The sequence below is a fragment of the Cylas formicarius genome, unplaced genomic scaffold (genome assembly GCF_029955315.1).
Source record: "Cylas formicarius isolate icCylForm1 unplaced genomic scaffold, icCylForm1.1 PGA_scaffold_6__28_contigs__length_40554024, whole genome shotgun sequence".
Classification (NCBI taxonomy): domain Eukaryota; kingdom Metazoa; phylum Arthropoda; class Insecta; order Coleoptera; family Brentidae; genus Cylas; species Cylas formicarius.
The window spans coordinates 29,724,397-29,751,276 of NW_026844347.1; the positions used below are offsets into that span (position 1 = coordinate 29,724,397).

General features: G+C 33.3%; 1 protein-coding gene across 5 annotated transcripts in view; it reads right to left on the bottom strand.

Moving 5' to 3' along the window:
- The window catches only part of LOC132703142 (myelin transcription factor 1), a 456,348-nt gene that overhangs the window by 179,765 nt on the left and 249,703 nt on the right, over positions 1–26,880 (bottom strand). For all 5 annotated transcript variants that reach the window (XM_060672238.1, XM_060672236.1, XM_060672237.1 and 2 more), the window contains one exon: positions 21,132–21,201. In XM_060672238.1, the coding sequence (XP_060528221.1) occupies positions 21,132–21,201 (70 nt within the window). The remainder of the gene's footprint in view (positions 1–21,131; positions 21,202–26,880) is intronic.

Below are 26,880 nucleotides of genomic sequence, written 5' to 3' on the forward strand. Positions count from 1 at the left end.
CAAAGAGACAAACACAAATCTTAAAATTGAAGAGGTAGCATCATATGGAAGTTTATACTTTAAAAGCGTTTGGTTTTGTCATAGTGCCCTTGATAAAAGATAAAAGTCCAACAAAAAATGATTTGTATACGGCACTCACACACATAATACACACAAATTTAACGAAACAGTTAAAATATATATAAGAGTTTAAAATAATAATAATAATAATAATTCCGATACGCGAGGTTTTGCAAAACCTCGCGTATACAAATCATTTTTTGTTGGACTTTTATCTTTTATCAAGGGCACTATGACAAAACCAAACGCTTTTAAAGTATAAACTTCCATATGATGCTACCTCTTCAATTTTAAGATTTGTGTTTGTCTCTTTTTGACTGTACCCCTTTCTGAAGAAGGTCATAGAAGACCGAAACGTCAATATATGGACAAAAAAATTTTTAATCGCTTTTAATACAAAGACCTATAACCCAAGAACCAAAAACTAAACATAAATATAGAGAAGGTCTAAGAAAAAACAAAATATAAACAATATATATATATATATATATATATATATATATATATATATATATATATATATATATATATATATATATATATATATATATATATATATATATATATATATATATATATATATTACAGCTTCAAAAAGGGTTATTCAAATTTTGTGTGGGGCAATGTAAGCATTGTCCACAACGTGTCGTGGTTAATGCGATCAATTGGTGTTCGGTCGGTCCACACTCTCTGAAACGCAATTTTGGTGTTTTGGGGGTAGACGTGAAATCCACATTTTATATTCCTCGTGGTAACATGTTCCAGCTAAAGTTTGGGCAAAATGAAGTCTCACTTAAACATAACTCGGATCGCTTTTATCGCATGCGCGGGTCACTCTAGCTCGTCGCGCGTATAAATTAAAAGCGTCTACCGAAATCGCGTTCCGTATCTCGTAAAATTTTCTCCACCACTGCGTTCGGCGCTCCTTGGCCTACCCTGATAAGTCTTCGCCGTTTCCCGTTTCCTGCAACAGATGAGTAAACTGGCGAAAGGAAAGATAATAATAAACGTAAAATACATCGGATATACAGGAACCCTGCCGCCCAGGTACAGGCGTTTCAACACACAATCCTATCGCGTAATCATTCCAGACGCATCTTTTACTGTCCCCTATATAACACCGAGAAGGACAGAGGACGTAATAGTGACGGTACCGAGAGGGACCGAAAGAGGGAAGGTAAAAATAAACGGCGCCATAAAGAATATACCGCCGCCGATGATGACTTCAGCGTACAAGGAAACGCAAGAAAATTAATATCGTAAATATAAAGTTACTGCATAACTCACGCTAAGTTTTAAGTCCGTTTTTTTCCATCTCCTGATATATTCGGGGTTGCAAATTATAACGAACACGTGGATCGGATTTATTATGGTACTATAATTCAGTTTGTATATTTATGATTAGGTAGGCACAATTTGGGATTTATTTCGTGTTTATTACTTATTGCCGCACGTTTTCCACGTTACGGAAGCGGCAATTAAAAGCGACTACTGTTTTTCGGTTGAAATATATGCGCCCGGTGATTTCGTTTCGGCTTCGAATTTATGGCCGACGTTTAGGCTTAGTTATAATCCGGAATATTTTGTAGCGTGGAATGTCCCCATTAAACGTGAATCATTCGATAAAGAAAGCAGAGATGTGTTGTTTGATATAATACATCTTCTGATTAAATATTTAAATCACTAGATTGTATTTTTCTATGACCCAGGAGATAGATTAACCTCTGGATTACCCAAAATAACAAGCCTGTAGCAATAAAGGAGGTAATATAATCAGAAAATAGTAAAACAAAATAAAATTTGGGTATATTACAAATTCTTAACCTAAATGCATCACATACCGCTGTGACACTGGTTCCTGGCATCTTACATTTTATGTAAAAACTTTATATAATTCGAATTAAGACTCAAAGTTAGTTAGTTGTTTTCGGTGATCGCTCTACTATATTTTTTATTAACTCAAAATAAGATAATATACCGGGTGACACACGAAAGTGGGAACAATCTATAACTTTAAATTTTTTTTAATTTAAAATTCGAAAATTACTGTCGTTTCCGCTCAAACCGGAAGTGCAACCATTGACTATATATTGTCAAAAATTTGGACATTCAGCCTATATTAACCTTTCCAAATTATTATTATTATTATTATTATTATCTCTTTGGGACAAGAAACATATTTATTATTTTTGAGTTGAGAACCAAACTTATGTTTTTGTTTAAATAGAACACCGTGTGCAGTTAGAGACTAGATGTCTTTTTTGTGGTATTTTGATCTACTCTTGGTCTATTACACTGTTTATTTTCGTTCTTTTGGTAATTTAATTAAATTGGTATTTATCAATTGCTTTGTATTTCAGAGCATGAAAGTAATGTAAAGTAAGAGTAAGGAACATTTTTCAGAATCTTCGGAATTATATTTCCAAAGATAAGTAAGCAATTATAGTTATAAAAATCTCTATTATGTATATCAGTTTGTGCTTGTCAGGTATCCAGAAAGATATTTGCTCGTTTAAAATCAAATTTGCTTGAGTACGCATCATTTGTTCACCTGTGACGTATGTTTTGATATATGTAGAACACATCAAGGAAATTGGTAAGCTATACACTGGTGTCTAGAGAATCCTGGAGTATTATCCATACAAATTTAATATAATAATAATAATTTGCTGCCTCCCGAATAGGTTTGCCATCGTACGTCGATCAATTAAATAAATCTGAAAGTTCTAAGTAATTTTAAAATATCATTCAGATTATTTATTAGCACAACGCATAATTCGGACGCCGAAATTTTGCCTGATTAAAAATATAATAAGCGAAATCAAATTATAAACTAATTCTTACCGCCACGGCTTGACGCAGGCGTCACCATCGAACGGCATAATAAAGAGTAATTGCGCTCATTACGGAAATGAAATTGCACGGAATTTAATAACGAGGTAGTGTCTTCCGCAGGATTAAATTATATTTGACAGAAACACCTGCCGTTTTCTGCACAATTTGACTTTGTGTTCGGGATTTGCCTTTGAAGAAGAAATGATGTATATGCGGTCTAGCCGCTCACTCTCGAGACGACCTCAATCAGAGTGGAACGTTTCCAGGTTTACCGACGCTTTTGGCTTGCCTCGAAAGTTCACTCACTTTGACGATTTTCGAGACTCGGGAAATTATATAGAATTCGGTATTTTGTTAAACAGATAACGAACAATTACTAAGCTGTAAGTTTAAAAACTCTGAGGATGATGCAAAATATTTGCGTCATTGATACAAAAAAATATTTTATTGGAAAATGTACGCTATAGATGAATTTGGATATTTCTATTCAAAATAGCTTTCCCAGATATCGTTCTGCTTTTTATGGAGGATGTCAAGAAAGTACGCTGTTACAGATTATTGGGATTCAGCGTCAATTAAAATAATACTATTGATTCCAGTGGCATCCTAGAGAGATTACCAATATTTTTGGCGTGTACCGCTCACCTTTTCCTTTTTTTTTTGTTTTCCTAGAATTAAGTAAATAGAATTACAATTTTGTCGACTCCCGAGTTCCTTTCGTGTCTCGTTGTGTTATTGAATGGCAAATTTAGAAATTCGTTTTATCTCCAAAATGAAGTGAGAACCTAAACAAAACACAATGTACGAGGTGTGCTCAAAAAGTAAGATGACTTTTAACATTTATCAAAAAGTATTTTTGTTGTAATGTTGTCCCCTTCAAAGTAATCCCCTCCCCCCCCCCAAGTTATAACGTTTTTTACAATCCTCGAAGCACTTTCTGAGTTCTTCCAGCGATTTATTCTTTATCTCCGCAATCGTTCCAAATCTCTTTCCCTTCGTGAGGTACTTAAGTTTTGGAAACAATGAAAAGTCGCAGGGGCCCATATCCGCTAAATATGGTGGCTGAGGCATGATAGAGGTTTTGTTTTTGGCCAAAATCTAGACACTAGCAACGATGAGTGAGCATTATCGTGATGCAAAATCCGTTAATTGTTTTTCCACAATTCAGGACATTTTCTTCGTATTGCTGCTCGCAAACGACGCATTACTTTATTGGAAGTATGTCCTTGTGGTAAGGACTCTAGATATAATACTCCAAGATAATTAAAGAAAACAGTACGCAAAATCTCGATATTAACGAGCTTTTTTCGGTCTTGGCGATTCTGGGTTCTTCCATCGAGACGACTGACTGGGCTTTGGTTTCGACGTCATAACGATATATTCATAATTCTAGTTATGACCTCTTTGAACATATCAGGATCATCATTGACGGTGTTTAACAGGTCTTGAGCGATGCTCCTTCGACAGTTATTTTGTTAAAAATTAAGCATTTTCGATGCCGGCGTCTTCAGCCACTTCTCTAATAGTGATTCGACGATTTTTCAACACCATTTGTTTCACTTCATGGACGCCTTCATCAGTTATTGACGTGCTGGGGCCTTCAGAGCTAGGTTCGTCATCGGAGTCTTCTCAGCGATCTTGGAACAGCTTGTACCACTTACAAACATTTTTTTTTGCTCAAAGTAGATTCACCATATACCGTTACCAACATTTCAAGTGTTTTGTAGCACTGTATTCTATTTTTTACACAACATTTTATGCAAATTCTTTGTTCCAGCACATAAAACACGTTTAACGCTTCTGTCTCACAACAAAAGTAAACGTGCAAACTGTGAACATGTTTTAGGGACATGTGTACCAACATAACAAAAAAAATCGAAGATCTAATGTTCGTAGCGCGCCCAATTACAAAAGCCACCTTAGTTTTTGAACACATCTCGTACAAATAAACTCATTTCAGCTTGATTACAAAAAACAGAAAAAACCCAAGCTTGATTTACATAAATCACCAACTCTGCTGCAGTTTTGTCCCATGGGTACTTAGGGAACACCACGTACATAAATAATAGGGTGGGTAAATAGAACGTTTTTTTTTCTCGATGTGACACACAAAAACCAGTAGCTAGTTACATCTAGAAAGTATTTACCACGCATGAGTTTCTAATATTAATGGGAAGATTATCGTTATTATAGTTTTACAGTTTCGATTTAGTTTCATATATAAATAACCATATCTTATCAGCAGAGCGTGGAGTAGCGTTGGTCTCTGAATATAATCAGTGTTTGACGAAAAACGAAGAACAGTTTCAATACTTGCTGCAAGTTGGCAAGGAACATAACATAATAAAAGTCGATTTGTATAACTAAATCAATGCATATTTTTTTATTAAGTATGTATGTATTAAGGGATAAAATGTCGTATGGTGGAACAGACTTCTTTTTCTATTAATGCACTTATTGATATTTATTAAATAAAGAACTTTTTTTTCTGAAATAGGTAATAAATAATCTGAAAATTTACTAATTCAAAGAACAAATTGAAAATGTTTATTAAAAACTAAGAATATAAGTACCCATTGGCATTCCAATACAAATATCTTCAAAATGGTTAGAGTAATCGATAAACTACAAGAGACCTATTTTGTGGAGCATTAAATTTCCTATGAGAATAATTCAAAACATTTCACGATGATTATTTTTCAGTCAACAACAAAATTCAGAACAAAAAATTATTTTTCTTTAAATGCTTCAATCTTTGACCTCGAATACCTTTGAAATGGTTTGATTTATCGAAAAAGTATAGGAGATCATTTTTGTACAGCGTTCAATTTGCTATAAAAGTCATTAATAAAGTTGACTTGACATTGACTGATGTATGAGATTAAATCGAAAATGCTTAACTGTAATTAGGATAAGCTTCCCATTAATATTAAGAGCTCATACTTGGTAGGTACTTTCTAAAGGTGACTAGCAACTAGTTTTTGTGTCTCAGATAAAAAAAAATCGTTGTTTTTTTTTCACCCCAATAAACAGTAATACATATCTCGAAAGATATTAATCATATAGAAGCTGGCATGTACTCAAATGCTGCAATGTGGTCAATTAGCCGTGTTCAGAGAGGCAATGCAGATCTTAAAAGATAAAATGCAAAGGTAACGGTTTCATAATAATTGTATAAAGAAATAATCGATATTTCATTATTCGTGAATATTTAAAACTATTTTTCATGTAACCAAAACTAATATGAACGCGAAAAGTTAAACCGCCCAGCGTTGATATTGCTAATTAAATAAATACGATAATGCGTCAAATGAACATGAACGATATCTATTAACCCTTAAACTATCCCAAAATGTTCGCACCTGAGTTATCTGACTACCGCTACGCCGAGAGTACAAATCCGAAATGCTTGACACATCGTCGCGATTTACTTGTTGCCTGGCGCCGCCATTTACATTGTTCTAGGGTTATTAACTGATATTACCGCGTTAAATTAAGACGGCATTGTAATTAATACAGAAACAAATGCTTCAAGCACTAAGAAAATAAAATCGTTGGAATTATGATTAAATAATAAGCAATTGTCTTACCGCTGTTTTCATGATATGACGGTGGATTAACATTGGTCAGATTATCGTTACCAAAATCTCCGATTTGTCCCTGCATTTATAGCAGTTCCAGTTCTCGATCTAGTTGGAGTGCTTGTCGATTTTGGTTACCTTAAGTTTGCCAAATTTGCTAAATTTCTTAACAATGAATAATGAAAAAGAGAAAATTTTAGTAATTAATTTAGTTGGAACACAAAGATAGTGTAAATACAGCGAGTTCGATAACACAACAACGTCTCTAGCGCCTCATTTGCAAGACCTACTTTTAAGCGATTTGACCAACAGCGTTCCTTTTTTAAAGAAGCGTCTAGCCTGCCCGTAAAAATCCGGGCGCAACCGGATTTTTACGAACGCTGGTCTTCATCAGCATGTAAATGATTTAAAATGTCTATTCTCAAGTTTGTCTGGTTAGTGTTTATTACTTTTGCTTTCCCTGTTAAAGACAGAGATTACTGATTAATGATTTCACTTCAGGAGCGAAGATCACGGGCTGGATAGGAGTCTTTTTAACTATCGACAGTCAACAGTGGCTCAACTTAGCGCTGAATAAACATAACGTTAATATAAAGTGCACGGCTCTCGCAAGTATATATCAAAGGCAACATTTAACTTCTCATTATTCCAAGATTTAACTGTCGACGATATCAAATTTGAACAAATTTAGTACCATAAAAGAAGGCCAGAATCGTTTTACGATGCATCGTGAAAACCGTTAGACAAGAGTCTCGATGGTGTTAATACTGTTAATTATTCAGTTTTAATAGCTTTACGACCAAATAGTTTCCAGAATTTATGTTTCTTTATAGCGCCGCAGAGCCGCGGATTATCTCCGATAACGATCACTGTTATTGTTCTCCAAAGCGTTAGATCGCGATGAGGCGGGTCCAAAAAAATGCTATAAAAATTAATCTTCTAATTGCCAGGGACAACAGCTTATATACAAAAAAGTTTTTATAAAGAAAGTTAGCCGTTTTATTTTCTCAAAGTTAAATTCGTTCCTTTTTGTAGTCAACGAGAACGTCAAACAAGGATATAGTGTCACAAATAAAAAAAAAAACTATACATTGTGTTTCGTTATACATGAATCGCATTGTTTTATAATTGAAAAGAGGGTGTGAAAGTGAAGAGTATTGGGATTTTCTCTATTTTAAAAACAAAATAATTTTAGAAGATTATATTTATTATTATTTTGCATTTACTATCATATTATGACAAGGACAACGTTATAGGTTATTAAAACTCATCTCAATCCCTTTAGAAACGTATGCTCATTTAAATACTAAGCAATCGGGATAGAGAAGTTTAGTTATTTTGTGACACTAATATCTATTACATGTCCACTCAATTACTTTTCCTGGAATGAAAAGTTGTATACAGCTATTAAATTTGATAGCACTAATGATTCATAGAAAACTGTCTCAAAATATCCAGGAAGGCAAATATGTATCGGATAGAATTATATTAGTTAAACTTAAATCAGAAAAGCAAAAAACTAACATAATTGAAACTACAATCCCGAAGAAAACAGAATAAAATTTTATAAGAAATCATAAAAGACAATTGGTAGAATACCAAAAAGAGAGATAATTATCACATTAGGTGACTTAAATGCACGAGTAGGGAACGCAATAATACCAGGGGTGAAACCAAAATTTAATGAAAGTGTGACGGCGAATCTTTAGTAAACTTCTGTTCACAAAACGAATTACGAATAAATAACACATTTTTTAGACACAAAGAAGAACATAAATAAACATACCAAAATACACGACGAGAGAGATCAATGATGATCTTAACAAATAGGGAAATACATTACACACAAATACTAGATATAAGATGTTTATGTTCTGCACAATCTTGTTTTAAGGAAAACAAGAATGAAAAAAAAAACTAACATAAAAGTTTGGGGAACAAAGACTAAAGTAGAAACAGTACAGTATGAATGAATAAAAAATCTGTATCAAACAAGATTGGAAAACAAAATAAACGAAAACTCAGTAATATAAGAATATATAGAAAATAGAGGGAGAAAGGTTCGAGAAAATATCAAAAACGCAGGAAAAGAAGTGCTCGGGGAACGTAAAACCGATAGAAAATCAAAAAGAATAAAACGTACACCTTGGTTCTGGGATGAAGTAAAACTAAAATGTCAACAGAAAACAAGAGCCTATCTCAAATAAAAATCTACAAAAACAGGAGAACACTATGAAGGATATAAAAGAGTTCACAACGAAACAAACACACTGGTAAGGAAAAAGAAAAATTCTCAAAGGATATGGAACACGACTTTTATGGTTTGCAAAAGGAGATCTGGAGAATGATACCTCGACAGCGACAAAAAATGAAATAATTGATAGAGGTAAAGTATATCGAAAAAGAAACATGAACAAACCACTTAAAACAATACGATATAGAAACAGACGAAATACTAGAAATAAATAGTGAAGAAGTGGAAGAAGCACTTCAGAAATTAAAAAACCGAAAATCGACTGGCACCGATGGAATACAGAATGAATCATTGAAGTACGGAGGTCCCTAGCTAATTAGATAACTAACAGCGTTTATAAACAAGTTAATACGAAAATCACAAATACCGGAAGATTGGAGCATAATGATACCACAGTACTGGTAATTGGAAAAATTATAGAAAAATCAATTGAGTACAATAGGCCAGTTTTCTTATGCTTCATAGACTTCGAAAAAGCACTTGATAGATTAAGTGATGTATGTACTTTATAACAGAAATATCCCATTTGATATAATAAAACTAATCGAAAATGTTATTGTGTGTTGTTATTTAACATTACAATAGACGAAATAATTAAAGAAGTAAAACCACAAAAGGTTATAAAATGGGTAATAAAGAAATTCAAGTGTTGTGTTGCGCCGACGATTGGTAGCTGAGAATGAAGATTATTTGCAGACATTACTACATTAGTTTAATATAAATTCAAAGAAATTTAACATGAAAATATAGACCAAAAAAACTAAATAACTAGTAATCTCTAAACAACCAATTAGATATATATAAGCTGGAGTAGGTAATGAACATGAAATATTTAGGAATTAGTTTATGGCAATAAACTAATCACAACAATAACAAAACAATAAACTACAACAAAAACAAAATCCCGCATATATAAATCTGTAGTTCGACATAAACCGCTGAAGCAAGGCCGGAAACATCTAAGATACAGAAATGCCTGGAAAAAAATGAAAAGAAAACATTAAGCAAAATAGCAGGAAAAACACTCTGCAATAAAGAAACAAACGAAAACATAAGACACATAAGTGGAATTGAAAACACTAACACCTGGACAAGAAATAGAAAGCAAGGATGGAATCAACATGTAGATAGAATGTCTGAACAACGGATAGCGAGGATAGCAAGAGATAAATTGCCTGCCAGTCGGAGGAGTACGCCCACCAAATAGATGAAACGACAACTAGTGATAAAAATTACATTGAAGTAAAACAGACAGAGAAGTATCTAATATAGAAAAAGAAGAAGAAATCTGATAAAATAAAAAATAAATAAATAATCGCCCTGTATTTCCATATACAAGGCGATGTAAAACCTAATAAAGAAAACTTCATAATGTAACATTTATACAATAATTATAAAAAATACAATAAAAACGTAATTAAAAAGATTTTCCACATTCCATGACAATCGGCTTTTATTTGGTAATATTGACAGCGTTATCCGTTCTTAACTCCTAAATTTCGAAAACGACATTAAATAGTTTTGTGGTTATCTCTAACTCTGTGCGTTATGGAATTCCGAAACGACACCTTCAAATAACTCAACACCCGCAAGATTAACACCGGGCAGACAAAAAAAATCGTCAGCTTTTAAATCGTTATTAAGCTGTCGACCCCTAACACGTACCTTTCTCCTACAATACAATTATGTCCCTCGTTTTACCCTTTATTTAACTTCATATTATTCTTTTTGCGGTTTAACGTATACGACCTTTTCACCTCTTAATTGTGTGTACGTAGATGTGAAAAGCGACGTGTGAAAACGCACACTGAAAATTTCATCGCACACAATGAATGCGAAGTAGCTAGAGGGTTGCGGAACTGAAAGAAGCCGCTGAAAAAAAATGTGCTGCTATCATGTTCGAGCCACCTGTGGCGCCGTCAGCGCAGGACCGAATTCAAAGGCATTGCGGAATTCACGCAACGGTGAAACAACTCTTTGCACTTGGTGGAATGAGGAAGCAAGAAATGTTGAAATAGGAATATTAAAAATGACTAGTTTCTCCGATCACGGACATGACACAAGCCCATTCAGCAAAAAAGCACTCTTAAGTAGATCAGAAGGTAATAAAGTCTTTTTCTTTAGTTACTAAGATCTGAGAGTTACGGTCGAAAATTTCGAAAATCTGATGACAGGTGAGTTTTTCATCATTTTCCGATATAGTGTTTGAAACTGGTTCCGGGTTTTCGGATTTGCTCTTTTCATACACGAGTGAGTTTCTACCACTCTCCAGTTATCACTTGCTAATTGACGGAATGTAAATAACTGTGGCTGTGGACCTATTGGTAATCTTTTCTCTCTGGTCCCCCATATTCTAGTATATGTATCAGGTTCTCTAATATGAATAGTGCCTCTTGGCAGCTTCTTAAAGTTTGAGAGGAATACTGAAATGATTTTTTTGATTTCCACACATCTTCAACATCCTTGAACAGATCTGAATGTGCGATTGTACACTTCAGCTTGAAACTGAGCGCGTCCCTAAGAATAACAAAATTCGGGATCTATCTCGAATGGGAAATAGGAGTTCTGACAGATTCCGGAATCCAGGCGAACCGCCCCTGCGTTCGTTCCAAAACGTTTTATAGATTATTCAGTAACGCAATGTGTGAGTCTTTAAGTGTGGCGAAAGGGCAGGAACAAAGTCGTTTGTAAAAATGCCTGTCGTTCGTGCGTGCCGCTTTGAGCAGGTCGAATTGCCCATTCCGGTCTGGAAATTGATACTGATGGTCGCAAAAGCAGCCCAGCGCGTCAAACGTTTCCGCTTGGCTTTTTTAATTTATTTCCAACCCCGGCTGCTAGACTTTAGGATAATCTTGAAGCTACGTGTTGTTGATATTTCATACTAGAAAGTGCGATAAGCTCTTAATATTTACTGATCTTATTTTACTAAACATGTTGTGAATTTGTTGCTTTTTTGTACTTCACTTAGTTGATATAATGCCACTATTTAAATATTTTTAAATTCTTTGAATTGCGATAGAAAAGTCTTGAAGTTTTAAGTGTATGTAATAAGGCCAAATCGGTATGTGTTATACCTAAAGGGTACAGGAGGAGCACCGAAATAGTTTAAATTATTTATTACACAAAAATTACGCTATGTATTACGTTGGGTTTGCCATTTCGCAGAGGGAAGTTTAGAGCCAATAATATTTTGACGGATTTAGCAGGAATGTGTACTATTTATATTCAAGAATAGGCATTATCGTATCAACAATGTAGCCCCACAGGCGCAGGCGAGATTATCTTACAATCTTCCACGACATAAGTTAATTCTAATGGACCGTGGAATCTATTGCAGTTGTATAAAACTTCACAATGGGCTATCAGCTAATATCAATGTCAAATCAGCGAACTATATTAAAATGTTAAAGGGTGCTATTAAATGTGAACCATACACGTTGAGTAAATTTCTAACAACAACAACAAAATAAAGAATTTTTCTAATCTATTCTAAACAGATATGATGACCTATGAGGTTCGAGATTTAAATGAAATGATCTGTAACACAAACGAGTGTTGTGGTCTGTTGTCACTCGTTGCAATGTACTGTTATGTAATTTTGCAATTTCCGAAGTTATGAAACATTGCGAATACTTCAATGCTAGAGAAATTGGTCGCAACATGAAACTGGTGTAATATTCAAGAATATTTTTCAATGTTCTCTTCTACTCTCTCTTTACACCCCAAATAATCTCTGGTACCACCGACAATCTTGTTCAAAATAAGTGTGGATTGAATCTGCGAACATTTTTGTATTGATTTTGTGGCAATTTATATCTGAATTTAGAGAAAACAAATTACTTCAAATTTTACAACAGTCAAATTAACATAGTTCAGATTAAGGTATAAATGAACAGCTGTAATGTAAAAAGGAAAAGTCACTTTGCATTTTTGGGTATAACAGAAAATTCCAACTGGAAATTTTATTGTGAAATGGTCATTCGCGGGATAAACTGGACCTGTTATTTATTTACAAATATAAATTGTATTGTAACAATAAGTCAGCTTCTGGTTTCTTATTATGCTCACGTAGAGTAGATATCGCGTTATAAAATAAGGGTTTTCAGTGCAAATGAGTCTTAATAGCACAAAAACCAATAGTGAGATATATATTGCTGGTTTGACGCTGCGCGAGTCTTCTAGAAGCAATTTTAAAGATTTGCACATTATAATTGATGTTATCTCCCTATATATTTTTGAACTGAGTGATTATGTCTACAGAAACAAAAGCATTCTTGAACTAACCTGAGATATGCACGATTATGATGCTCGTGTCAAAAAAAGAGGTATTTCGATCTTGATGGCTTTCTATGTATCACAACATCAAGTTCCTTAAGATTTCTTTGTTGTGATTGATTAAACGCAGGCAAAAAATGTGATTTATCATGTTACTTATCTTTATTTACCTAGACGTCAATTTTACACAGAAATTGAAGGGCTGAACCAAATTTCTTCCAATGTCACATCAAACCCCAATGGCTTCCAGTCATTCTTGTCAAAAAGCTTTGATTGAAACAAGTAAAATAATTTTACTGATACAATCGAAGTCGTTCACCGACTGAGCAACTGGTTTAAAATCACAGCCCCTCCGACCGAATTTTCCGGCTCAAAAAGAAGAGACAACGACGTAATAAAAACCAATCGGCCAAACGACGAAATTAGTTCGCCATAACATCGAGACAACAATTACAACACCATCACCTTAACGGGTGTCGCGTTAAAATCCATGGCCCAAAAAAATACATCGTAAAGATAAGTATAAAACGTAATAAAAGCGAAAATCCAAGAGCGGAAGAAATTCGGCTGAACTCAATTAATCAATAAAACAGTAAAACGCTCCCCCGTCGCCGTTAAGAGTGTGGGGGGGCTCGCTGGGCGGCCGGGAGGGATCGGGTTAAGGCGGTGGAGCTGAAGGGGTCGCAATGTGCTGCGGTTTCGAGATGCTAGCCTAGGAGAGAGAACTGGCAACGGCGCACGCGGGCTGCGGTCGCCGAGGAATCTGCCGCTATTATATTGAACACTGACTTGCTATAAGGAAATATATAGGAGAGGATGTGGATGCTGGCTGCCACGGCTTAGTTTTGATGAGTTTTGGTTCTCGTACGCGCCGCCATGGTTATGTTTGCGTTTAATATGCGAGGACGTCTCTGTATTTTAGCACGAACAATGCGTTAAACTTGCACCGTTCTTTTTTTTTATTTTAAAGTGAAGAGTAGACAGCTCTGGACATCCGAGCCTCTGGAGATGTGCAGATTGACACATAATGGTTTCAGCTCAGGTGCTCAAATGGTATTTGCAAACATTTGCAGAGCGGTACGAGTCCAACTGTAGGATTTTGACAAGAATGTTGACAATATAGATGATTTATGTGTGGTCCAAGAGATTCTGCATCTGCTATTTTCTGGAAAAAGATCTATTCGAAAAAGGAGAGTAGAATATGCAGAATTAGGGACGGCGAGAAGTATTTAAGAACGCAGCTTTCTAAATTAAGATAGCGTTATATATGAAACTGATATTTTATATGAGGAACCCCAACAATCTGCAAACCAAGATGCAAAAATACCAAACTTTCCTGTGACCAAAATATATCAACTAAACAATTTTCTTATCTGTTCCGATTTTACATATTATTCTACAGAATTAATTAATTTATGAAATTTCTGCTTCAAATGCCACTTTTATTTTGAAATTGTTTATATCAAAATCCGAACATTTTTTGACAAATATTTGTATTATTTTTAATTTGTACTTTTCGAAAAGACGTGATGTTAAAAAGCGAATCACCAATAAAAATTTAACAACATAATAAGCAAGTATAGTGTTATTCAGATATTTTCTAATTTTGTTTAGATGTATATAAAACACACAATTAAATACTACGACCAAAACGAACTGTCACTATTTCATCTTTAATGAACATTTAATACTTCAGTTTCCATATTTATATTGTCAAGCCAATCATCTGGAATTAATTTATAATTAACTAAACAGTTGTGTAATAAATTTTAAAGCTTTGGTAATTTTACCTTTGTTAGTTCCGTCATAATAAACCATATTAGGTATGGCTCTGTGATCAGGAATACCTTCTAGATGTAGCTTGTATTATTTGGTTACACTGACCAGATTAGCACGCCCTCCTGAATAGTCTTCATACATTGTGACTGACTTATTTTGAAAGCATCTCCATTTTTGTGATATCATCGGTGGTTAATTATGCATAAGAGGTAAAAAATTGATTTGTTTTACAGAATTAGCATTTTATAAAAGTAATTCCGTACATTTCTTATATTAGCTTAATGTAAAAAATATCGTGCCAGTTTATATATATATATATATATATATATATATATATATATATATATATATATATATATATATATATATATATATATATATATATATATATATATATATATATATATATATATATATATATATATATATATATATATATATATATATATATATATATACAGAACAATGGAAATGAACAAAAAGATTCTTACAGAAGGAAAATATTTATTTTGGGGAACTTTTGATACACAAATATTATTTTAAAAACGTGTACAACTCCATATCGGTATTAGATCTTATAGTGCCTACACTACAGTAAAAATTTTCGTAGAGAAGGGTATGGACTTCCGCGCATGCTTCTTACATTTTATCCACTAACCTACACTTGCGCTTTTTTCTTTGTAAACAGTGAATTAAAAACACTTAACTCGTTTTCCCAGAATATTTAACGAGATCTAAGCATATTTTGACAAAATAATGTCGTAAAATTGACGCATTCAAATTTATTGACGTCCTGCTAGCAGCCATGCCGGTCGTTATAAGCCGCAAGGTCATTGGTAAAAAGTAGTGGCGCATAGCTTTGACAACAGTAACAGCCCTCTGTCGCTGGTATTTTGAAATAATATGAAATAATATGAAATTTTAGTACAGAGAAATTAGGGTTTGAAATTTTAAACATTCGCATTTTATTAAATTACCAAAATTGTTTCCTCAAATCACGTCAAAACTTACCGTTTGATCTAATTAAGGTATCCTCATGTAGACGTCAGATAAACCCGAAAATTCCGCGGCGAAACAGAAATAAATCACTTTAAGTTCGACGGCAAAAAGCTTAATAAAGTATGCAGATGCAGCGGTTCCGTTGCCTCAGCAAAATTACTATTTTATTAGTATTCTCTTGCCGCCATCACATCTCATATATATTTGCAGCGAAATTATATAAAGTAATTTTGGTTTAATTTATAGCCTGGGTTTGAACTGCCGCACGTTGCAATATGCCGGCGTGATTTAGATAGAAAATGCGACTTTGGGTGCTATTTATATCATCATCTGGCTTGTAGATATGAATAAATACATAGCGAAGAGGCTCCGAAACGCTCTTGGCGAAACAGAGGGTTCCGATATATAGAATATATAGACCCCCCGTTTCGCGTTTTCCAAATCCATGTAAGGTCGTAATATCGCGCATCCCCAAAATATCAACATAATACATATTAATATTATTATTTTTGATGATAGTTTCCTTGGCGGTATTTATAGAGTGCCCTCTTAAAGTAACCAATAAATGGAATAAAAATTAAATGGGGAGTTTTAAGGGAAACAACCCGTCATATCGATTAGTATGTTGCTATAATTTAAATACACATTTTTTTTACAGTTTCTAACATGTGGCAAGGCAAAACGCTGTAGTAGTTTTATAAAATTTTGAGAAAAAAAAAAACGGTTTGGAATACACGTGTTTAAAAATTACTTTCATTAGTGTACACAACACCAGTCCAAAGTGAGGAAGATCTTGAAATCGGATAGAAGACTCTTGTACAATTATTAGGAACACCACTGCTCTAATTTACTTTTTTCTGGGGGACTATTGTTGGTTAAGATAGTTTACAGTTATTTAATATTATTTAATAATAAACGTCTTCCTGTTAGTAGTTAATTTTTGGAATTTATTTATTTTTTTAAGCGAAAACCGTGCGTTGTACGAAAGCAGTCTTGGTTCATGCGCCAAATTTGCTCCAAATTAAATGGGGATTTTAAAAATCAATTTTGTTTTCAGAAAAAGCAATGACGTGCCATTTTTTCGTTAAAAATATTCAGTTCAAACCCGGTACGGACGCCACTAGTCAAAATAAAAATGAAGCTTCTGTGTCAAAAACCGCCTCTCAATAATTAAAGAATGTTCACCAAATTTGATAATAATATCGAAACTGATATAAAAGTTATAAGAGAAAAAACAAATATTTTAGAAAATTTTAATATCCTGCATCTTGAAAAATATGCATTTTTGGAACTATGTTTATATGAATTTTTCGTCTTAAAATCACGCAAGGAATCTTTTCTTAAAGTTTGGCAGCGTACTTTTTTAACACCCTGTATAGTCAGTTTAGTGAATTTGTATGGCGTTATCTAATTTTTCAAATTGGTTCTTAAGAGATCCCCAGTGAAACAAATTTTAAAGAGAAAAGCACGTTGCTTGTAATAGAACAGTTAAGTCTTGCTAAACATCTCGAGGGATTTGCAGTTGATTAAACTATAGGAATGAAAAATAAGAAACATGTGTAAAAGTTATGGTTTCTTAAATTGGACCAGCACTTGGTTGCCCAAATTAGGCGACCATTGAAGATAATGTTGTTAGTTAGTTTTCTATGTATCGTTTTCCACTGTTAAATTTAATCAAACCAAAACCAATATTTCAATTTTCTAGAATTTTCTACGTAGCAAATGTTGATGGTCCAATTTTAAGTACCCACTCTACTTCACTTCTTTTTTGCAGAATGCCTCCGATTGAAAAGAAAAAGAAGTATGGTCAGTGTGGTCAAGCGCATATGGCTAAGGCGTTAGAAGCATATAAAGGCAATAATAATCACGGCTTACACGAAATGCGTTGGATGGATGGATGGATAAACTGACTAATGGCAATCAGAAACGTTTTGGGCGAGTTACAGTTTTCTCTCTCGAATTTGAAGAAAAATTGTCTTGAAAAATTGTTTTTTGATGTAACAATAAAAAATACGCAAAGTTGCATTTGAAATAGCTGATGAAAACAGAAGGGACGCGCTGGAAAAAATAACTTTACGGCTTAGTGCCCAGGGATCCAATCCTTACATTCAAATGTCAAAAGTTTCTTCGATCTCCATCAGACTACTAGATGTAGTGGTTTTTAAGACACTCGAGCATTGCTACAACGAAGCAAATGAGAAATGGCTGAGAACTAATGTTGGTCTTACCGTGTCTCAATATCAAGTAGCTAAATTACTTGGAGAAGCATATCTTCTAGCGGCAGTGATTACCACTACCATCAATGGATTCCCAAAAAGCGGGTTATGGTAAGTCGATAGAAATGTATTCATTGAAGTCGATTTTACTCCTGTGGATTTTCTAACTGTAAATAAAAGTAGACAAGCCGCTGAAGATTTGTCAGAGCCTGAAAACGACGATGACAATATCCCGTTAATTATATTTCTTAAAAACAAGACTTCAAAAGAAAACATGAAATTAGAATCATACTGGCGCCAAAAAATGGCTTAAGTCGCCATTCACCCCAAGAACCAGTTTCAAAAGCAAAAACATTAGAGTCAAAATATGGATCCCACTCATCTTCAATTCAAATTCTAGGTTCCCACAAGTTGATCAGGACGAAATTAACAGTATTAAAAAGGCTGCTGCTCCATATAAAGAGCAGTTAGAAGCTAAACAAACACCTGGAAAAGAAAGGCCAACGTTAAGGGCAAAGTTAATTTAGATTTGGGATAACCATCGACGAAAAAAGTTAACGCCGAGTGGTATTGCAAGCTTTGTTCTGAAGCAGTCGTGGAAGATATGATACAGTGCCTTAAATGTCGTGAATGGGTACATGAATCATGTGCTAATGTGCAATCAAAAGAGACATTTATGTATGATTTTTGTATGCTTAAATAAATACTTCTTACTTTTTGTAATTTTCTATAATAACATACGTTAACAATAATGCCTATGAGTAACTCAACTATTTTTGCTAAATAACGGTTATTGTTAATAAACGGTATTCTGGTTCTCTAGTTTTAACCATGGAAATTGTCAAGTTATCAAGGCATTGCTAATTTAATGAATTTATATTCAACGCAGAGAAATTCGAAGAATAGAAAATCGGTTAACATGGGATGGATCCTAGTAATCCTTTTCAAATACTCACTGAATAGTTTGTTGAGTTTTTCAACTAGCCCTTTGTGTGTCTCAATTTTTCTGGCCGTAATAGTTACTAGATCGCATTAGGTGAACATTTAAATGATTATTCTGGGGTTGTACGTTTCCCCCTAAATTTCACTTGTTCAACCATTTCAATATTTAAAAACTATTTAAGCGGATACACAAAAAACTGTGTAGAAGAATGTGTTATTATTTTATTTTATTTTTACGATATATACCGTATGGATGAAAAACCATAATATGTAGGGAGTTTCTTAATGTCAAACGTATTAACTATAGGGTGGTAGAGTTTTCTGGATAAATTTTTAAAATATTATTTGAGAGAAGATTCTAGATATTTTTCTGAAAATTTGGTAATTAAATTCTGTGCATCAGTAGCCTTTTTAGGTGCAAAACAAATTATTTTATTTCCATGAGTGGCGTAAGTCCGCTATTTGTATCACACACATTTGAAGGAAAATGGCACGCCACTGATATTTTTGCATATTGATTTGGATAGTATAGTCAAATGGAAATCGAATATTATTTTAAAAGAATGAATATTAAAGTATATACGGCATATTTAACATTTTAACAAAGTAGTTACCTATAACAGTGCAATATAAATGATATTAATAATATATATCAATGTTTTTTCTTAATTTGTAAAAATTTCTGACTGTTTTAGGTTTAGTTTTTTTGTAATAACGATTTTTAAGTGTGCAAGTGTCAATTTGAAACCAGTTGCTACATGTAGTGAACGAATTCTTCAAATTGAATGAAATCAATTCACATACATATACTTATTGACGGACCATACATATTCGTACATTCGTAACAGCCTGGACTATCCAGGAGTCATTAAAACTGGAAACTGGCACCAATATGTTTTGTCTACAGCGACGAGATAATAAATCTTTTCCTATGGTGTGCGGCGTGAACCTTAAAACATTTTACTTTTTTTTACGGAAGATTAACGTCTAGTTGACGCCACCACTAACGATGTTTACGTTTTCAAATTGCTTTTGCTGTCAATATGCCAACGTTTCGAATACAATGTCTTCGTTTTTGCACGAAACTATTTTGTACTTAATTCTTTAAGAGTTCGGCATCTATCCGCCTTAAAACTTCGCAAACAATATTATAATGATGAAATTCCTATATAAGTTGGCTTTTTACGGGCCAACATCAAATAGATGGCGCTCGAAAAAGAAGAAAAGGATGCTTCCGTCTCATCAAACGGGGCTTTTAAATAACGGCATTCGATGTATTAAGATTGTTTTTCAAACTTTCCTTGAAACTTGAAGCGAAAATTCACTGCAAAGATATACATTCCTTCTAGTAGCAGTTTTGCGCTCTTGTGCAGGGTCGGCCTTTCTTTACACCACCAACGTTTGCGATTGCCGATCTAATTCATTGTTTAGCATACATTGAAATTTATTAATGGATAACTTTAGAACACACAAAAGTAGTTCTCTATACCTATATTATCACACAGTCAAAATTTCAACTCTAAGTATACAGCAAGTGTTCAATATTTTCATATTCATTCCACTTTAGTTATAGCTGGTATTTTTTTTTCAAAAATTAAGAGGAAATAGCTTAGGTACTAAATATCTAGTGCCACGTCGAAGTTTGCCACCCCACTAGCAAATTACTCCACCGCCACCATTATTCTTTCGTGGTCGCAGACTAGGACGTACCCTAAATGTTTTTTTTAATAACCTCGAAAAGGAGAAAGAACTGATTCTTGTTGTCGGCAACTTGGACTTTAAAAATGAGGGAGCCCTACAAATTGTTAACATGTTGAGGATTCATATTGCAGCAAAGAGTTTTCATGATACGTCTGGAAATAACGATTAACAAATAAAAACTTATTTTTGTGTGTTTTAGTAATAAGATGTCGCTATTTCAGGAGTCTGCTCTAGATTTGAAAAACAATGCACAATTAATATATACACATTTTTAATATTTGTGTCTATCGATCAAAATGTATTCGGCGAAACTGTGCCATTAGTTTCGCGAATGTGTTTAAAGTGCTCGAAATATATGTAAGCCGTAATTTTGCAAATCTCGGAACGAAAAATTCCAGAAAGAAACGATTATTAATTCCAAGAACGATGTCGTCTATGTGCGAATTAAAGAAATTTCCCGCGAAAGATTTAAAAAGTTTTAATGTTTACCTTCGCTTCTGGTCGCAGCTGGTGACTCCGAAGATGTTTCCGCGACGTTCCCGTGCGAATGCGTTTGCACCTGGAAATTTGATTAAATTTTATTTTTGGGCGTTGCTAGAAAACCAGACTTTTTATAAATGCATATAAAATTCTATTACGTAGATTGTAGTTCAGAGAATATTCTAACTAAACTAAACTAACTAAACTAAATAACTTTTGACCATGGCCATTGACAACTGGCAATTGGCAATTAATTAATAAAAACTACCCACGCAATCTGCTTTACATTCAACAATATCGTCTGTCTCGGACTGAGACAGTGAGAAGACGTTGCTTGAAAATAATTTGTTGCCAACTTAATTTAAAACAAATGAACAATTTTCCTTATGTAAAACATGGGTAACAGAGCTTTTAGCGGAAAAATCTTTTTACTCGAATTCTGAACACTTTGAGGTAACTAAAAACAATTCCTCAAATTTGTGTTGGAGATGATTAGTATCTCTTGATGTCACTTATCCTTAGATTAGGTTTTCATTTTTTAAAATACATTAGTGACTATTTGCGAATTAAAAGAATCTAGAGAGATATTGATATGAAATTTTGATTTTGGCCCGTAGGGGGCAATGGTCGACATTTTAAAAATATTCTTATTGTTGCAGTGTTGCCACATCTACCTTAATGTTATGACAATTTTGCAATTTTAAGAACACGTTGAAGCTTATATTGTTTTTGTATTCTGTATTAATTAAATTAATACACTTACAATTAACTAAGGTTTGCTTTAACCAATTTTCTTAAAAAATACGCGAAATTCGCAAAAAAAATGGGCAAAATGGTGGGTGAGTTAATTTAAAACTAGTTATTTCTTTGACATTTTGCATTATCCAAAGCTGACATTGTAGGACTCATTTTTGTATGAACTTTTATATTTGAATTTGCCCTATAATTAACTAACACCCTGTATCACCTGTTCAGTGTATAAAGCTTGAATTTGAATTGTGATTATTTTCTTATACAAAAAAAGACATTTTTTTCCACAGTTTGGTACGCTACTGGACCGCCATAAATAAAAGCACATAATTGAATCGCCGTGTGGAATTCGAAAACTAAAATAAAAACGCACACACAGTGTTGACTTAAGTAAAGTTTACTCAATTGTCTTAGACTGATAGTTAATTTTCTGTAATATATGATAATATTACATGATGTCCGCTTCAGCGAAATGTCGTATGAATTTTTCGCATATCTTACGAAAATAAAACAAAATTTTCGTATCACAGACCCGGCGTCTTTCTCCACATATTCAGCTTTTAAACTTATTAAAAAATATGTGGGCGATAAATTCATATGTGAAAATAAAAACACGCTCGGGCGTAGGGAGAAGCGACGTAAAAGTGTTTATCATCCATATTCATGGCGGCAAATAAAAAATTGTTTTTTAAACGATTTGAATAAATCAGGGAGCGATTTTCCGTGTGAAAATGAATTTATGGTCGTAGGGTCTGCTCTTTGCAAACCATATGAATGTAAATGGCGGCTACGGAAAAGAAAGGATGAAGAAACTAAAAGCAAAAAGTAATTAAGTGAAGAAATTTTTAACATTTTGTTAATTTTAAAAATTATGCTTTTTGCTTGGGTCATCTATTTAACCCTTAAGTTTTGTGATTATTATAATTTTCCTTTCTAATTCGTCTTTTAATTAATAAAATTGGTAATAAAGTTTATTCATACAAACGAGTTACAGCAACAGAAAATAATCAGTATCCAGTTTCGTCAACTATTTAAAAAAAAAAAGTTTACTGTCATACTTAGAAATTGTCCAATTTATTCAAATAGTCACAAAAAAATGTTGTTAAGAACTGAAATTGTCTGTTTGTTTCTAGTACCATGATATTTAATTTATTTTTAAAAGCTCTTGTCAAAACTAATGCTCGAAGTAATATGCAAAGAAATTACTTAAAATGTAACAATTGTTTTTATTCTTCAGCAAGGATATTGTGTATTTTTGTAGCTAAAGAAAATATTATTCTGAGGGGCATCAAGTCTTTATAACGTATGACGGATTGAGCTGTCGAGTTGAATTTATCTCTATTAATGCTCATTAGCATATTAATTAACGCAATCACAAGGAAAAAGAAATTCTATAGCTAGGTATACTTAGAAACTTTTTTGTCTTTTGTATTTTTCATTCATCCGGTTCCAAATAAAAAAATAGGATGTAAAAAATTGCAAGTCATTTATAATCAGTCAGGAAGAACGATTGGGATGCTCTAGTTCAGTTCCCTCTACTCATTTTAAAAATTTGAAAAAAAACGGAGAAAGTGTGTTTTTATAATGGTGATACTCACTTAAAATTTTATTTTTATGTTTTTGCTTTGAAGATGAAAAATAAAAAATTTATTTGTCCTCCATATTTGTAGTGTGATGTGGTCGAATTTATACTCAAGGTTTATATAATAAACTACGCTTTATTTTGAACAAGGAATCAAACCTTAAGTGTTGCGTATTTGTATCATCCTGTGTAATAGATCCTAAAGGCTTCCGAAGTATTATCTTAAGAATTCATACTATTTACAAATATTCTGGATTCCTAGTCCGTTATTATTTAAATTCAGTTAGGAAGAACTATTGGCGTGCTCTAGTTCAGTTCCCTCTACTCATTTTAAAAAATTGAAAAAATATGCAGAAAGCGCGTTTTTGTAATAGTCATAATTCCTTAAAATTTTATTTTTCAATTTTTGTTTTGAGGATGAAAAATAAAAACTTTATTTTCCCCCATATTTGTATGCTTTATTTTATTTTTATCATTACAATCTGTATAACAGATCCTAAGGGCTTCCGACTTCATACTATTCATAAGAATGCATTCTATTTATAACTCTTATGCGTCGGTTGTTGATGAATCGAACTTGCTAAGTCTGCTTGATATTTTTCTTCCGGTTTCGCCAATGTATTCTTTGCTGCTTATGCATGGGACGCTGTAAATTCCTGGTATCTCAATTTTAATTTTGTCTTTGACTGATCGAAGATGTTGAGAGATTTTCGAACAAGTATTAAATCTGGTTTTGACGTTATATTCCTTAAGAACTTTTGATGTTTTGAATGTAAGGAAGGACAACAGTAGCAAGTTGGTCATGGAATGCTCAATATCTCTAATGTGAACATTAATAGAGAGAACATAAAATGAGTTTCAATTCTGGGTTCGGGCTAAGTTTTAGGCCTTTGTAAACAAGATAATTGATGATGATGATGATTTTTGGACCGGAAGGTGATATAAAAATGCATTAAGGTCTGTGTGCGTAGGTTTCCTGTAAACAGAATGACCCAATGTTATGTCTGAGTTTCTATTGATAGGAATATCTAAGAATGGGAGATTATTATTAGTTTCTAATTCCATAAATGGCTAAGAAAATCTAGGAGGCCAAATAACAATGGTATCATCAACTTAGAGTGCCACAAATATATTCGCGATGGCTGGTGACAATGGAGAACCTATACCTGTTCCCAACATTTTTCATAAACTTGACCGTTATAAGAAAAACATGATTCAGGCAAGCATTTTTCAATTCAGATGAGAAGGTTTGCTACTAGGTTCTCGAATTTTAATATATCTCAGGATAACCCATAGCTGTTCCTGATATTTGTTCATAAATTGACAGTCACAATATGTTCCAGATAAGCATTTTTTCATTAAGATGTTCTTCCATATTCTCGGATTTTAATACATCTGAAATAATGTTGAAAGTTTCAGGAATAGTAAAGACAGATTCTGCGTCGAAACCAACCAGGAAATCCTGTGGATCTAATGTAATGGGTTTTAGTCCTTAATGAAATGAGAGGAATTAAGTACCAAACTAACAGTTTTCCTGCAAAGGGTTTTAATATAGAAACTATTTTGCTAGAGAATATGTTGGAGGACCAAATTTGTTGACAACAGTTCAAAGGAATAATCCTGGTTTTTAAAAAAATTAAGAATTTATTTTTGTAATACTTCCAAGTGCTCTAAATATCAGAAACTAGCACTTGCAGAGTTGCTTTAGAAGTTTAGTTACTTCTATTGATGTGGTCCTTACTTAAAGCGGGCATTTCTTGGTTAGTTTGCTCGATCTACAAATCAACCTTAGTGAATAATTATTTAAGTTAAGAATTTCTCTTCAATTTTTTCTCGTATGTCGTTCAGGTTATGCATACGCCAATTTTTAATTAACGCATAATGATGCCAATGATATAGTTTTCACTTTTGTTATTTTCGATTTGTTTATCACGAATTAATAACGAAATTTGTAAGTCACCGTCAGTAGATAAAAGAAGAGACAAGGTACCCCGAACTTGCAGAATGGCATTTTAATTACACTAATGGAAGAACCAAATGTTAATTAGAATTCAAAGTGGAAAAGAGCTAGATCGCAATTTATAGACGCCAGATTTGGAGGGAGGGTCTCGCCTTAGACGACGACGACGATATTCGGGACGCCGCAGATGCCGAGCGTCGATATTATTAATGAAAGCAGGCGATGGTGATAGGAAACCAGCCGAGGCTCTTTTTAAAAATTAGACTGTTTTTTGCTTACGTAACGTTTTCGGAGGGTCGCGGCGGCTCAATGGCGCCCGTTAAATCGTTATTTTATAGTTAATTTAACTGTATCGTTGGACGTTTTCTCGGTTGTTTAAGAGAATTTCAAATTACGTCGAGTTTAAGGACCCGATCGATCGATATGCGTCCAAGGAAATATGGTTCCAAGACGTTAAAGTGCGGAACGGAAAAATAAGCACACTTCAGCAAGAGAAAACTGAAAAATTAGGGTAATTATACGTAGTTATTTTTGATAACTCCTCGGTAGTAAACGACCTCGATAAAGTATGTATATTTTTAATTCCTCTATAAGGAAATCAATGCCGACTTTTAAGAACTTCTTATAATTACTAGTCATTATGTGTCTATGTCTGTTTATATAATTTTTGCTGTAATCTGAGAAAACAAAGTTATTAATAAGCCAAAAAGTTAAAATATGAGCCAAAATCTAGGTCAAATATGATACTGATAGTCGAAAATAATTTTTTCTCGAAAATTTTGCAACCCAAGTTTTCGGGTCTGCTCTAAATGTCGCTTGCAATATATGGCAACTTCGTTAACTAACATTGGATTTTTTTACTTTTTTACTACTAATTTAATTTATCTAAAGCGTTTTTCCCAATATTTTTTTTTCCAAAAAATATGACAGCAAGTAAACTTGAATTCTATTGGAACCTATAGGAAGATGACATTTTGCTTCTTAAAAGGCCTGTATAGTACACTTGCATAAATAAATATTTTACACCGGAGTATACAAGGTTGTTTAAAATTAATGACTTCGACGTGCCGAAAACCTTGTTTTTCCAAATGGACCTCTGAAAGATAATTAAATTTTCTTGAAAATGATAAATGATATTTAATAGTGGTCCATTGGTGTCACATTCTCTTGCCATATTATTATTACTATTTCAAGACCGCTTCCAATGGTTTAAAATTTGCATTTAACTTGCTCTATTTAATATTACTTTTATGGTATACAGATAATATTTCAAAATTGTTTTCATGAATTAATTGAATTTTTACATTATTTTCGTAAGCATTAAAAATGTCAAACGAAGTCCAGGCATATTTTTAAGTCATATGTTCAATAATAATGAAACAAAGTTTGTGCGAATCCAAACCTGATTATTGTTGAAAAATAATGTTTTTCCGTACTTCCCCGTACAACCCCAAGTATCCATGGAA